We start from the raw sequence: 14092 nt of genomic DNA on the forward strand, positions 1-14092 counted from the left end.
AATAAAAATATTTCCTTGATATCTTTGTAAATATGTAGAAATTTTGGGTAAGTTAAAAAAAAAACCAAAACCAACCAAACCATAAAAAACACTTAATTAAAGAAGTATTGTAATGGTGCACCAGTTAAGCAGAGCACTCTTCAGTGTCTTGTAGTCTATGTGGCTTTACCCCCCGACTTGAGAGGCTCTTTATAACACAAGGTAAGAAAGGCAGAAACCATTAAAAGGCATTAGTTGTTCTGTCTGGTTCAGATTCTGAATGTACTTTATGTAGGATAAGAGTGATTCTTCACTGTCTTCCAGTTCCTTGGGAAAGCTCTTTGGCATGCTGAGGGGAAATCTGTAACTCTCTAAAAATCTTGATCATAAAATAACAGTTCATACTGAAAAAAAAATATATAAACCAAACCATTTTAGTATACTGAAAAAAATAGTATATGAACCAAACCATTTTAAGTAGGCAGGTTATGCTGTTGGTGTCAAGTCAGACAGGTAATTCTGAATGCATAGTCAGTAGAGTGACTTTTTTTAAGACTTACCCTTTTCTGCATTTGGAGACATCCAGGATCTAGATAACAGAAGAAAAAAGGGATTTTGAAGCTAAAAGTAGTTCTGTTGCAGACTGACTGTTCTACTGTACTCTCTCCTAAATTTGTAGAAATAGTCTTCTTTCAGCCTCCCTGCTACAGATTTCAATTAGAAAATTATCATGTCTAAATGTATCTGCTTTTATATCAATTTGATAACAAGTTATTCTTTAGACTCTGTCCTAGATTGCTTGAAGCTAAGTGTGCCTAATGGAAAAGGGAATTAGGGGAAGCAGAACACCTGAATGTGGGGAGCTGGGATATTCTAAAGTGTGTGCAAAGGAACCATGGAAATAACATTGATCACTGTTGTTGTGGAAGAGTGCTGTAGTGGCAGGGTAAAAACTTGCATGGGAAGTCTTTAATGTTTTGTCACATTTGTGACAGAACATGAAAGTAAATGTCTCTTCATTTACTGAATGGTATACTTTGCTTGCTGACTTCTGAACTGTGCTATTCCCCCTCATGCTTGGAAGACAGTGGTTCCTGCTTCTCCATATAGGTATCAGCAGGTTTGCAGTTGTTTGGTTTCCTCCAATGTGTTTTCCTCCTAGTGTTTTGTTGGTTTGTTGTTTTTGTTTTTTTTTCAAATAATATCTTTTCCATAATTTACTTATATTTTTCACACTTCTTTTCTGGCTTTTATCGTAGGTTTTGGTTGGGTTGGTTGTTTTTTGCTCATCTCTCTGCCCTTTGAAGCACAGATAGAGATGCATTCAGGAGTTTGTAATGCTGATTCATTTATAAGGTGCTCCATGGTAACAGGTGGTGGATACCTGCAGCCCAAGGTCCACCTGTACAGGTGGCAGACAAATGGAGCGTGAACAACTACCAGGAAGTCTGACTCAACAATAAATGCTTTATGACCAACTTGCTGGGCTCTTGAACAGAAATAGGAAATACAAAAATGAACAAGAGCACTTCTTTTTTCTTAGATCAATTGGCTCAGCTGTTCTAGGCAGATCAAACCTTCTGGGCCTTCTGAGCAGCCAGGCCCTTGTTTCAATAACTTGCCACTCATGTGATGGAACAATTTCCACAGAACTTGATTGATTTATATAGTTATATCAGTTAATATAAAAAATGTTTCTCTCCCCAAACCTCTTCTTACTTGTACTAACTGTCAAAATAATAATTATGATGATGATGATGATGATGATAATAATAATGCCATTTTTGACTCCTTACTAACATGCTTCAAGGGCAGATTTGATAATTAAGAATTGCATTAGCTAAAATCAAGGAGGAGAGTCTCAGCTTGCACAAGTAGTGAAAAGAATTTGCTGTATTAAAACAGATTACAAATAGGGAAGAGGATCATTGTGCAAAATGCCGATTTTCTGATAAAATCATATCTACACTTTAATATAAGGATAAATAGAAGAGGATATGGAGTCTCATGCTAAGGCTGAGGTGCCCAGGACGAGGTTTTAACTTTTCTTAACTTATTGATTAGATACCTGCAAGGGTTTCTGTGTCCTTCTCTAAGTCTTTTCACTGGAAAACCCTGACGGAGACTTTACACTGTTGGACTTGGTGGGACCAACTGTCTTCAAACAATTCTTTTTTCCAAGAATTATGCTGATAAGAAATCTGCCCTTCCAGCCCAGGGATATTCCAAATCTATAGAAAGTCACAGTTCAGTAACTGAAACTTTTGAGTTGCTCACCCCATCAGCTCCATCTTCTCAGGTCTGCCTCCACTTCTGCTGCCCTTTTCCAGATTTTCCTCCTAGCACTGTAGACAACTGCTCTTCCTGCATGATGGTGTTTTACTTACAGCATAGGAATATTCTTTATAATTTATTTTGTTTTACTACAAGGATTTGCATTCAGTCCTGCTGCTTCTATGCCAGCTGATCTGCTTCGAGTATTAGGTAGTAATACTGCCACTGGTAATTTGATTAGGCTCAAATTGCCCTTTAAGTCCCTACAAAGGAAACAGGACTGATGGAGTGAAGAAATCAAGTAGTTTCATGGTGTGAAACAAAAATGATCTCTGACTTTTAAGGATCTTTGAAACTGCTAAAGTGATACTGAAACTAAAGCAGTGAAATCATACTGTAAAAAGTTACTTTGTTTAGGTTTTTGCACAAGCTCTTAGACCTCATGTCTGCACCAGATATGGTGATCATATTTCCTAATGAAAGACTGCAAGGACTTCAGACTCTTTCTTCCTATAATTAAGAGTCATAAGTATAAAGGGAAGACTAAATCAAAACCACTTGTCTTTTATGGAGCAGCTGTCTGTGAGGGTACTCTTGAACCAAAGTAACATGATCCTGGTCCACTTATAAAACAGAAGTCCCTCCCTGGGTGGACAACCAAGTGTTTAATGAAAGTCTGGAAGAGGAGAGTCACAAGAGTAGCGCTTCCACAATGAAAAATAAGGTGATAGGAAGAACTGAATGCTCCATGAACTTGCACTACAGACCCTTACATTTCTGTATTCATTCCTATAGCCATGATGGTGTTTTGCTCTGTGTCCCTGTCCTGATCACAGAATAAGCTGAGTTGGAAGGGACAGGGGTCATCAAGGTCAGCTTCCAGCCTTGCACAGCACCATCCCTAAGAGTCACACTGTGACTGAGAGCATTGTCTTGATGCTTCTTGATCTCTGTCAGGGTTGGTGCTGTGACCATTGCCCTGGGGAGCCTGTTCAGTGCCCAAGCACTGGAGGAAGAAGCTTTTTCTAATATCCAGCCTACACCTGCCCTGACACAACTTCAGACCATTTCCTTGGGTCCTGTCACCAGTGACCAGCACAGAGAAAATATTGGTGTCTGCCCCTTCTTTTTTCCTCATGAGGAAGTTGCAGTTGCGAGGTGGTCTCCCTTCGGTCTCCTTTTCTCCAGGCTGAACAGACCAAGTGCCCTCAGCCAGTCCTCATATGGCTCCCCCTTCACCATTTTCATTGTCCTCGTTTGGACATTCTCTAATAGCTTAATATCTTTATTATATGGTAGTGATTAAAACTGCACACAATACTCAAGGTGAGGCCACTCCAGTGCAAAGCAGGGTGGGACAATCCCCTCCCAGCCCGGCTGGCAATGCTGGACCTGGTACCCTCAGAACAAGGGTTTCCCTCTTGGCTCCAGGGCACTGGTGACTCAGCTCCAACTGGCCCTCGACCAGACTCCCACGTCCTTTCTGCAGCACTGCTCCCCAGCATCTCATTCCCCAGTCTGTCCATACATCCAAGGTCGCCCCATCCCAGGTGCACAATCTGGCACTTTCCCTTGTTGAACTTCACATGGTTGGTGATTGGCCGGTCCTCTAATTTGTTAAGCTCTCTCTGTAGGGCCTCCCTGCCTTCATGGGAGTCTACTGCTTCTCCCAATTTTGTATCATCTGCAGACTTGCTTAGTATCCTTTCCAGTCCTGTGTCCAAGTTATATATGAGGATGGTGAAGAGGACAGGGCCTAAGATGGATAGGTCTGTATTCACATACTATTGTTACTGGTTCCTCTAAGTACTTCTCTTTTCATATATCCAGGGCTACAACTGTTCGTTACAAGGGCAGAAACCTGCGTATCAAAGCTCCCATGTGCAGGGCTTTGAAGAAACTCTGTGATCCAGATGGTGAGTAAAAGATGCTGGAACATGAGGGTGTTCTAGAAGATGGCTGGAAGCATCATAGAAAGTGAGCAGGCTTGTTCTGGTGTGTCCATCACTGGCAGGGAAATTTGTGCTGTTGCATGTTTGTCCTGGGCATGGCATTCTGTCTTGGCCTGTTAGCTTGTGTAACCCCAGTAACTTCAGGACTCATGCAGTTTTCTCACCAGCTAAGTTGAAAAGGAAATATCTACACCAGACCAGTTCACTGCTGCTTTCACTGTATGTGAAGGTGCTAGTGAATCAGCAGTAGTATAGTGTTTAGCATTGAACATTTTCAAATTTTTTACTTTCTCCTATACAGCTGTGTATGATTTCATTTTGGATTTTTTGTTGACTTCCTTGTTCTCAAGTAAGTAGAATCAGGCTGTTCAAAGGTCTGAAATACTGTACTTGCTCAAAGTTTCTAGAGGTCTGATTTTTGACACTGCTTGCTCAACTGGAATCCCCAGTACCACTGCAGTGTCCAAGGATAAGAACATACTGAAACAAAAGGTAATTAAGGAAGTGGGCTCCACTGGTGAAGCTGAGCTCCTCAAGTTGTCTATAGGTGATGGTGGTGTCTGATCTTTTGTATTGTGTAACTGAGCATACAGTTGTCCTGTATGACAGGAGTTGTCTGACAACTAAGTTGTCCTTGCTTTGACCCTTTGTACTTCATCTCCATTCAGGTGTGAGTGATGAAGAGGACCAAAAGCCAGTACGACTTCCCCTCAAGGTCCCTGTGGAGTTGCAGCCACGGAATAACCATGCATGGGCTCGAGTACAGAGTCTTGCCCAGAACCCACGGCTTAGGTAATGGAGAACTGATTGTGGTGCTCAGAATAGGGAAATAGATGAGCAGCATCCTCGCCTCTTCCTCTTTCTTTCTTCATCCTCTTTGCCAGTTGGGCAGTTCATCCATGATAATGCAGTTGTCCTAAGTGTACTTAGTCTGAAGCCTTTGTCTAACCAGTGCGTGGTTTGTAAACATGAGTTATCACATGGGAAAATTAGATTACTATTGTTCTTTATATCTTGTAATTTGAGTAATGAAGGAGCTACTAGCTTTGGAGATGAGTACAGTTTGTGCCACTTAATGTCAGAGCAGAGGGCAAGTAAAATGGTGATAGTAGCCTTGGTTCTACTAAAATCTGTATTGCATGTACCATTGACAGAGACAAGGGAATATACGCACTGGTCAGAGGTGCCTGCACCAAGGCTCTGAACGTTTCACCTGTACCCAATGATTAAAATAGCATGGAAAGTGTTTGTAGTTTCTCCCTTGAAAAACACTGCTGTTGCAGCTGTTCAGTGTCATCAGTGGCTGTTCATCCTGGTCCTTACATCTAGTCCAGAACTTGGAACAGGAAACGGGAGACCTCTGTGATGTTGAATGTTGTTTCAAATGCAACACTTCAGTGTAGTGACCAAAGATCATGATAAAAATATCCATTCTCTTCTCTGCATTAGGTTTATTTAGTAAAATGCTTTCAAAAAGTTAATGTTTGTCATTTTCTCTTTCTTTTTATACTTTATGTAGTTGCTTCATGCTTTGCCTGCACTTTTGCAGTTCAGTTAAGTCCTGCCATCTTTTCCTATCTTCTTCTGTCTGAAAAAAAATAGTTTCTTGAATCATGGCAGTCAGGTTTATCTAACAGGCTTTTAGAATGTTTGAGTTGTCACAGTTGTGAGTTAACCGAAATTCTAAAGTTGTGGGATAACGTATGTTTTTTGTTGTGGCTGTTTTTCTTAGCGCTTGGGAGTGTTCTTTGTGCTGGCATTATAGAATGCCAGTTTATTCCTTAATTCCCCTTCTAGCATCAAGGTTAGGACTTGGAGCTCCTGCTGACAGTTATTCTCTGTTCCCTCGCTCTGCTTCTCTTGCGTACAGGATGATCGTGGAGTTACATCGGAAGGTCTCCAGCCTCCTTGAGTTCCTGAAGCAGAAGTGGGCTCTACATGAAGTGCGGGTTGTATCCTTTTCCTGCTCAGTCTGTTCCACGTGCTGTGTCCTGGGAGAAGTTCACTTCCTATTCCAAGTTCAGTTTTGCATTGTAAAAGTGAATCTACTTCATAAATATACCAGTCCCTGCTTAGTAAAGACATAGATAAAGTCTTAGCATCACTAGTGGAAGCTTTTGTGAGAGATCCCGTAGTGTTCTGCTTTTACCTCAACTCTTCTCTGTTATGATCCCATAAAAGGTAGTTAAGAAAAAATTATGTTCCTGACTTTATTTAGTTTCCTCACACTGTGATCTTAGTCTGGTTCATTATCACTGGGTGACCCCAGTACAGCCTGGATAATAACTGACTATTCTGTTTCCAGTTTCAGCCAAGAGATTAAGGACAGATCTTTGCACTTTGTGCAGTTTCACCAATATAGGCTTAAGCTTCTTGTTGAGGTAGCTGCTGCTACCTGCAATGTATATCTGCACTGTCTGAGCCATACAGTGTTCAGGGTGTCCCTGCCTCTGAAATTTGATCCATGCAATAGAAAGATTTGTGAGTTAGCAACTGTTCCATTCTGAACCTAGTCCTTCTGACTTGTAGGTTTTATCCACTTCTTTGGCCTTTCATTCAGGCTTTTCTGTTTAATTTGCGAGCCTGGAAGAAGCAGAGGCACAGCACTTGAAACTCTGAAGGATGTCAGAGTGTGTAAGGTGGAGTTTGCTGCACTCATGAGAGGCTGCTTTGCTGTGCAGTGTTAGAGGTTTTGCTTGGTTTTGTTGGGGTTTGTTGATTGGGTTTGTTGTTTTTTTACAATTACAGTGGTGTGTGAAACAGGGAGGTACTTTTGTTTGGAATTGTATTTGGGCTTGTAGCAGGTCTTCACTGCAGTCTTTATCACCACAAAGAACCTAATTTCTGATTATAGTTGTCTTCACTATAATCTGTGCAAATAGAGAACATATCCTCAATCAGCTAGGTTTTCTTTTATTTTCTTTTTTTTTTTTTTTTAACTTGCAAAATAGGCTCCCAGGTGCTTTTTTGGAAGGGACAGATGACTGTTACATTCTTTGACACATCTTTTTTTAGCGTAAAACACTTGAAGAACAGCAACGTCGAGACTCCAGAGACTCAGAAACAAGAGGCAGCTTCTCAGAGGAGAAAGTGATGCTCCATCTCTTTCCAGGGGAAAACTGTACCATCACTCCACTGCCTGGGGTAGCCAGAGTGGTCCATTCCAAGGCCTTCTGTACCGTGCATTGGCAGGAAACGGGCAAATGCAAACAGAACGCAAAAGACTCTCACTTACTCCCCCCTGCCCAAATCCTTGGGATACAGAGTGGTCAGGGGACAGCAAGGGGACAGCTGAAATACCTGCGGGGGATGGAAGGTAAGGGTGTGGGAAGGGGAGAAAGCACTACAGAGCCCAGCAGAACCTTGCAGCCTACAAATGAAGTTTCTGCAAGCACTGAAGATGGTGCCTCAGAGCCCGTCCTGGTGGAAGGAGTAGCCTCAAATCTTGGCATCACTAATTCCCTCCAGAAACCACCTTCTGGACTTCAGGATCCAGGAGGGCACCAGGAAAAGCTGAGCTCAGTGGCCCCCTGCATGGAGGGCAGGGAGGCCCTGGCTAGTGACCAGGCAGGTGTGCTACCTTCGTGCAGCACAGAGTGTGCTTGCAGCAGGATCCCTGATGTGGAGGAGCTCTCTCTGCTTGATCCATTCCCACGGTACATGAAGTCCTGCCAGGACCTAATTGTCCCAGAGAAATGTTCCTGCACAAACAAACTGCACGGGCAAGACTCTGCTTCAGCAGCTGGTAATGCTTCTCCAGTGGCTTTTCCAAGCAGGAGGAGTGCAGAAACCTCTGACTCTTGTTCCCAGCTACTGAGAGGTGGTGTGGCTTCCCCTGGCAGCAGCAGATATGAAACTCAGGCGAGCCACAGCCAGGGCCAGCAGCTTGATGCTTGTACCAAGGATATCACGGATGCAGTAATGGAGGATTCTCAAGAGAAGCTGGGCTCCTCGTTTCCACCTCCACCTCAGGGACAATCCAGTACAAAGTCTCTCAAGGATGACCCAAGTCGGCTCTCCCAACAAGTTAGAGAAGAAGGATGGAGTCTGCGAACCTCTGAGAGCCTTACACTGGCTGAAGTCTACCTCATGATGGGCAAACCGAACAAGCTGCAGCTGGAATATGACTGGTTGGCTGTCTTGGAGCCAAAAACCCAGCATGCTAGAGAGCAGGTATCTGAGTCAAGTGCTGTCCCTGCATGCTCTACCTTGCACAAGCAGAGACTCTTGAATTGCCTTCTGAGACTCATCTCTACTGAAGTCAATCCCAAACCAGTAAGTGGCTCTTGTTCATGCTCCAGATGCTAAACTCGAGTTTCATTTGGGGAATAATTGCCCAGTTGTGCATTCGCAATAAATTGGTAACTAGCCATGTCAAGAGCTTTGGAGATTCCTGTGTTTAAATTATACAAAAACCACCACACATGACAGCTGGCTACAGAGTGGACTTTGCTTTAATATGCTTTTTACACTGCCTTTTAGCTTCTAGTTTGCTGTGAGTCTCATTGGTGTTCCAGTGAACATTTAACAGGATTACTTAAAAGATCAGTTCTGAGGTGAGGTGCCTTCTGTTCTCTCTCAGATTTGTGAGAGAACAGCCCTTAAAACAGCCCAGGTTGGAAGGGGCCTTGGAAGATCATCTAATCCAACCTTTTGTGGGAAATGGAGCCTGGATGAGATTATTATTGCACATGAAAACTGCATTGATTTTCAATATTTATTCAAATTACACAGTGTGAGAGTGAAAAGAAAGTATTTCTTCAGAACAGCAGAGTCAATAGAACTGTGCCTGTCTCAGTTGATTTGTGTAAAAGTTCCCAGACTTCAGGATAGCTGTTCAACAGTCCCAGTCCTTAGGCAGACCTTAGGGAATGAACTTGCTTTCCTTCTTGTGCTTTGTAAACCTGTATTTAAGATTTGCCCCAATGATACCTGGGCAGCCAATTCCCCCTAGTGCAGCCAATTGAAACTTAGTAAAACATCTTTTAAAAAGACACAGAGTTTAGCAGATTTACTCAAAGGCCTCTGATGAGCTAAAGATTCTGTTCCACCCAGGATGCAAATGTATCAGTGTTCCCGAACACAGAGTTCTTTAATCCTTGCTTGTTGGTGATTTAACTCCACTCAAAGTTCCTTTTGATTCTGATTCTACAGACATGGAATGAAGGATTTTATAAATTTAAACCCATCTTTGTTCAGATGCAGCTCCAGATATAGACCTTGTTTAAACTGCAAAGGCCTAAGGTCTGACATCTCACAGATCTGGGCTGCTGTCTCCTCTTTGGCATCTACTTTTACTTCTGGTGACACAGGTGACAGCTAGGCATGACATGATGAAACAATCACAAACTATAAAGAAGGACATCCCTGAGACCTGGGGGGAGAGGAATTGAAGAGTGGGGGAGGAACCAGCAGTTAGGATTTGCATGTGTTTTTCTGTCACTTTCACACTCTTGGCTGTCTTATAGCACTAATGAACAATAAAGGAGCTCTTTAAGGATATATACTATATTGTACATTCCAGCAAAAAAAAAAAAAAAAAAAAGGAACACAACCTTTAATTTGTCAAATACCACTTTATTTTCACTGTTTTTCAGAAAAACATTCTCCTTGAAACATGAACATTGTGGCACTGATATTGCAAAGGCCAGGAAGATATTTACAGCCTCACTGAAAGCACTATAGATGTCTTGAAAGTTGCATTTCATCAAATAATGACAGGAACTATGGTATTTTTGCCACAGGATATTTTAAGAGGAAGGATTGATGCATGCCTGCTGTTTTCTCCAGATAATCTGTGACAGCCAAACCAGCCAGCTGTGCTGTGGTTCATTCTTTAAATGAAAATCATCAGCATAAAATAAACTCTGAAGTGGCATTGCAGTTGAGCAGTGGGTGTAATTTTAAGCCTGTGATTGCTTAAAATTAATTTAAAAGGGAGGGTTTTCTAGAAGACAGTTTAAATAACTTAATGAAACAACTGGATAGGCCTGTAAAATTATCGATGCGCATGTGTCTCTTGTTAGTGCTGTGTTACAGTGTGAAAGAGAAGGGAAAAATTCAAAACTCTACTTGAGTAGAATTAAGAGAGAATTAAAATGTTTTTGTCTGCTCTCACCAGAGCAGCCCTCTCTATGGAGTTTATGAAAAATAGCTTTGCACTGAATTAAAACCAACACTGTTTTTTTCTCTTTCTTTCTATCCCACGGTGATCCAGCATGTTGTGTTAAGCTTGTTGAGTGTCAACACAATTGTAACATAAATTAATGTATTGAATTGGTGACATCCAACAATGCTAAGTGGGCAGGAAGGTAATTTCAGCTGCCCCTCATGCCCACTAGGAGATACTGCTTACAGTACTTTAAGGTGTTGTAGCATGTCAGATTTTAAGTCTTCCTAAGTACAGTGAGTTTCACAATACATTTGTTGTACCAGCACAAAATGTTCATTTAATGTGCATTTTCAGATGCCCGAGATGAGCTCTATTGCCACGTCACCCATAAAGCCTACTCAGGAGGAGCAGGCCCTGACTCCCCCGGGGAAGGTGATTGCCGTCAACGCCAGGAGCCCCGGCTGCGCACGGAACCAGTCTGCCCTTCGCAACAAGACTTTTTCTCCTGGTGCTGCTTCCAGCTCCTCAGGTGAGTATTCCTAAAAATCCACTTGATGAAATCAACTCACTAATACCTCACACCATAATGAGAACTTCCCAGAGATAAAACACTGGAAGAAATATTTCTTAGGAACTTCACTGTCTGAGAACATCGGTGTGTGCTAATTTGCTTTAGAATTGGCCTAAGTCCAGTGCTGCTTTGAATCTTGAATAACAATGCACATCAGTAATGCAGTTCACAATCCAGAAGAACTTTCCTTGGTCACTCTTAGAGAAGATGCTTGGGGTTTTTTGGGAGCTGTGTCGTGGTTTTGTCCCAGACAGCAACTCAGCCCCATGCAGCTGCTTAGTTACTCCCCTCTGGTGGAATGGGGGAGAACTGAAAGAGTAAAACTGAGAGAACTCGTGGTTTGAAATAAAAACAGTTTATTAGGGAAAGCAAATGCTGTGCATGCAAAGCAGAGCAAGGAATTTGTTCCCTGCTTCCCCTGGGCAGGCAGGTGTTCAACCATCCACAAGACAGCAGGGCTGCATCATATGTAACAGTAACTTGGGAAGGCAAATGTTGTCACTCTGAATGTCCACCCCATTCCTCCTTCTTTCCCCAGCTCCTTATGCTAAGCATGACCCCCCCATGGTGTGGGATATCACTGTGGTCAGCTGGGATCAGCTGTCCTGGCTGTGCCCCCTCACTGGCAGTGTGGGGTGAGGAGCAGCAAAGGCCTTGACCAGTGTAAGTCCTGCTCAGGAGTAACTAAAGCATCTCTGAGTTATGAGCACTGTTTGCAACGCAAATCCAAAACTGCCACTGAAGAAAATTGACCCCCTCCCAGCCTGAACCAGTACATGCTGACTGGCACAAGGTGTGAGATCTCAAGAGAATATCAGCTTACAAAACAGGCAAGTAAATGCCCAGTGTAAAATCTGTTGATAAATATTTACTGAAAATTTTCTGTGCCATCTCCACTATAGGTTTAAATTAAATATTAGGAAGAAATTCTTCCCTGTGAGGGTGGTGAGGCCCTGGCACAGGTTGCCCAGAGAAGTTGTGTCTGCCCCGGATGCCTGGCAATGTTCAAGACCAGGTTGGATGGGGCTTGGAGCAACCTGGGATAGTGAAGTTGTCCCTGCCCATGACAGAGGGTGGAATGAGATGAGCTTCAAGGTCTCTTCCGACCCAAATCAGTTGTGTGATTCTATGATTATAAGATAGAGAATGATTATGAACTGCCTTTTCTTTAATAGGAGGTATGGCTGCTGTAACCTGCAGCCATGCAGGCCAAGAATTTTGGTTCTGTGCTTCAGCCCAGTTGCATTTGCCACCAAATGTTTATGCCTTCAGGAAAGTTTGTGATGGTGCTGGGATTACTGGGCCCAGTTGTGATTTTTAGGCAGTCCTTTTCACACCCCTGCTCTGAGAAGCAGTGAACCCAGGAGCAGGTTAACTGGGTTAACTGGTGCTGGTAAGCACCTGTGTGGATCTTGGCTACCTCAGAGTGACAGGCCAACAATGCTGGCTTTCATCCAAGCTGGCTGTGTGCAGAAGGAAATCCTACCACATTTTTTTTAAACTTAAACATAAATAGAGGAGTTTCACTCAGACAAGTTACCATTATTTCACTGTGCCAGATGTATTTTGAAGACAGACTGTCTTTGGGAAGGTCTTTGGTAAATTGATCTCCGCTCCATCACCAGATTGATATTATTGGGATTCCACTTCAAATTACTATAGGGAGAGAAGCGGTGTGTAAATAAATCATAAACACTGTAAAATGGCTCTGTGTTTGTATTATCTTCCCCTACATAAGAAATGGTAGATATAGTTTGTTTACTGGGATAGGCCCTCAGGTATGCCTACCAGCTGAACAGATAAACTGATTATCACAGCCTATGTGGGGCTGAAAATAGGGCTTCAATTCTAGTTTTTCAGTAGTGTACAATTACATTGACTCCCGTACTTCCAAGAATTCAAAGCAAGTGAATATTAGTGGTGTTCATAGCAGGTAAATACTGTCAGTTTGCAGGTGGGACAACTGAAATATGGAAATATTCCTGATTTTGGAAACAGCTGGTGACAAAGCCCGAATCCTTAAGTCCCAGCTCTCTACGACCCTTCAGCTACTAAAGAGTTATTTCTATTTGTTTTCACTTTATTTAATTTAAATTGCTGTTAAAATATTCTAGGTTTGAGAAACCTCCCTAGACCTCTCTTGGTGGCTAGTCCTTCAAGTTCTGGGAGCACGGAAGCCGACAGTGGGCTGTTTGCAGTCCCTACAACCTTGCCCCCCAATAGCCGCCATGGGAAACTGTTCCTGCCTAGCAAGGAAGCAGAGCTGACCTTCCGGCAGCACCTGGACACCATCAGTGTAAGTGAGAGGACTGAACAGAAAATGCAGCACAGTGTGCATGAGCCAGCTTCCAGGAGGTATCACAGGGATGCTGAATTCCTCAGAAAGTATGGGCTGCCTTGTGAAGCCGTGCTTCTTATCATGTTTAAGTTTAACATTGTATTAAATGAGCTGAGTGAGATTTTAACTGTGTAATGAAGTGACATTACCTGTTCGGATAATTCAGGTAATTCAAATCTGAATACCATCCCACAGCTTGATGACACTTACTTGCTGTCTAATTAAGTTGCTCCAGCAAATATATGTGCTAGATTTAGCAAAAAACTTATCCCCTTCTGATGTGTAGCTATTTTTAACATAGCCTCATTGCTGTACATAAGTCAAATTCTAATTTTTATGTACACAATCTCAGTAAGAATTTTGTAGGAAGCTGAAGTAGTTGGTAATGAAATGGCTTTTTGGGACAAAGCTTTATCTCCATAAAAAAAGAAGAAAAAATACATCCTTGGTGGAAAATATTCTGACTCTAGCAGGAAGGATATTGTGCTATCTGAAACAAAACATATTATTCTGGTTAATTCTTAAATCATCTTTATCAAAAATAAGAATTTGGGGGATATAATTTATTCTGTTTCTGGATGCTTAAAATACTTGTAATGCATTTCCTGTTGTTGTCCAGATGCAGTCGGACTTCTTCCTTCCGAAGCCCAGGAAGCTGCGGAACAGGCACTTGCGGAAGCCACTGGTAGTACAGGTCAGAGCAAAGTGTAAATGCCTGTTTTGCTCCCTGAGGATCAGTAAGGCTGTAGTAGTTTGTACATAACAAAAAAACCCCTGAATTTCCCTCATGCATCCACTGGAAATATAAAGCTGAAATTATGAAGGAATAAACACTTCAGTCTCTAGTGTAACTCGCCATGTTACAT

General features: G+C 42.4%; 1 protein-coding gene across 3 annotated transcripts in view; it reads left to right on the forward strand.

Moving 5' to 3' along the window:
* Positions 1-14092, forward strand: part of CRAMP1 (cramped chromatin regulator homolog 1) — a 49123-nt gene that overhangs the window by 22984 nt on the left and 12047 nt on the right. For all 3 annotated transcript variants that reach the window (XR_009115306.1, XM_058035485.1, XM_058035486.1), the window contains exons 7-13: positions 4084-4169; positions 4874-4997; positions 6076-6157; positions 7221-8480; positions 10672-10846; positions 13003-13184; positions 13846-13920. Coding sequence is in view for 2 of the 3 variants with exons in the window: in XM_058035485.1 (XP_057891468.1) it covers positions 4084-4169; positions 4874-4997; positions 6076-6157; positions 7221-8480; positions 10672-10846; positions 13003-13184; positions 13846-13920 (1984 nt within the window). In the remaining variant the exon portion in view is untranslated. The remainder of the gene's footprint in view (positions 1-4083; positions 4170-4873; positions 4998-6075; positions 6158-7220; positions 8481-10671; positions 10847-13002; positions 13185-13845; positions 13921-14092) is intronic.

The sequence above is a fragment of the Melospiza georgiana genome, chromosome 16, assembly GCF_028018845.1.
Source record: "Melospiza georgiana isolate bMelGeo1 chromosome 16, bMelGeo1.pri, whole genome shotgun sequence".
Lineage (NCBI taxonomy): Eukaryota > Metazoa > Chordata > Aves > Passeriformes > Passerellidae > Melospiza > Melospiza georgiana.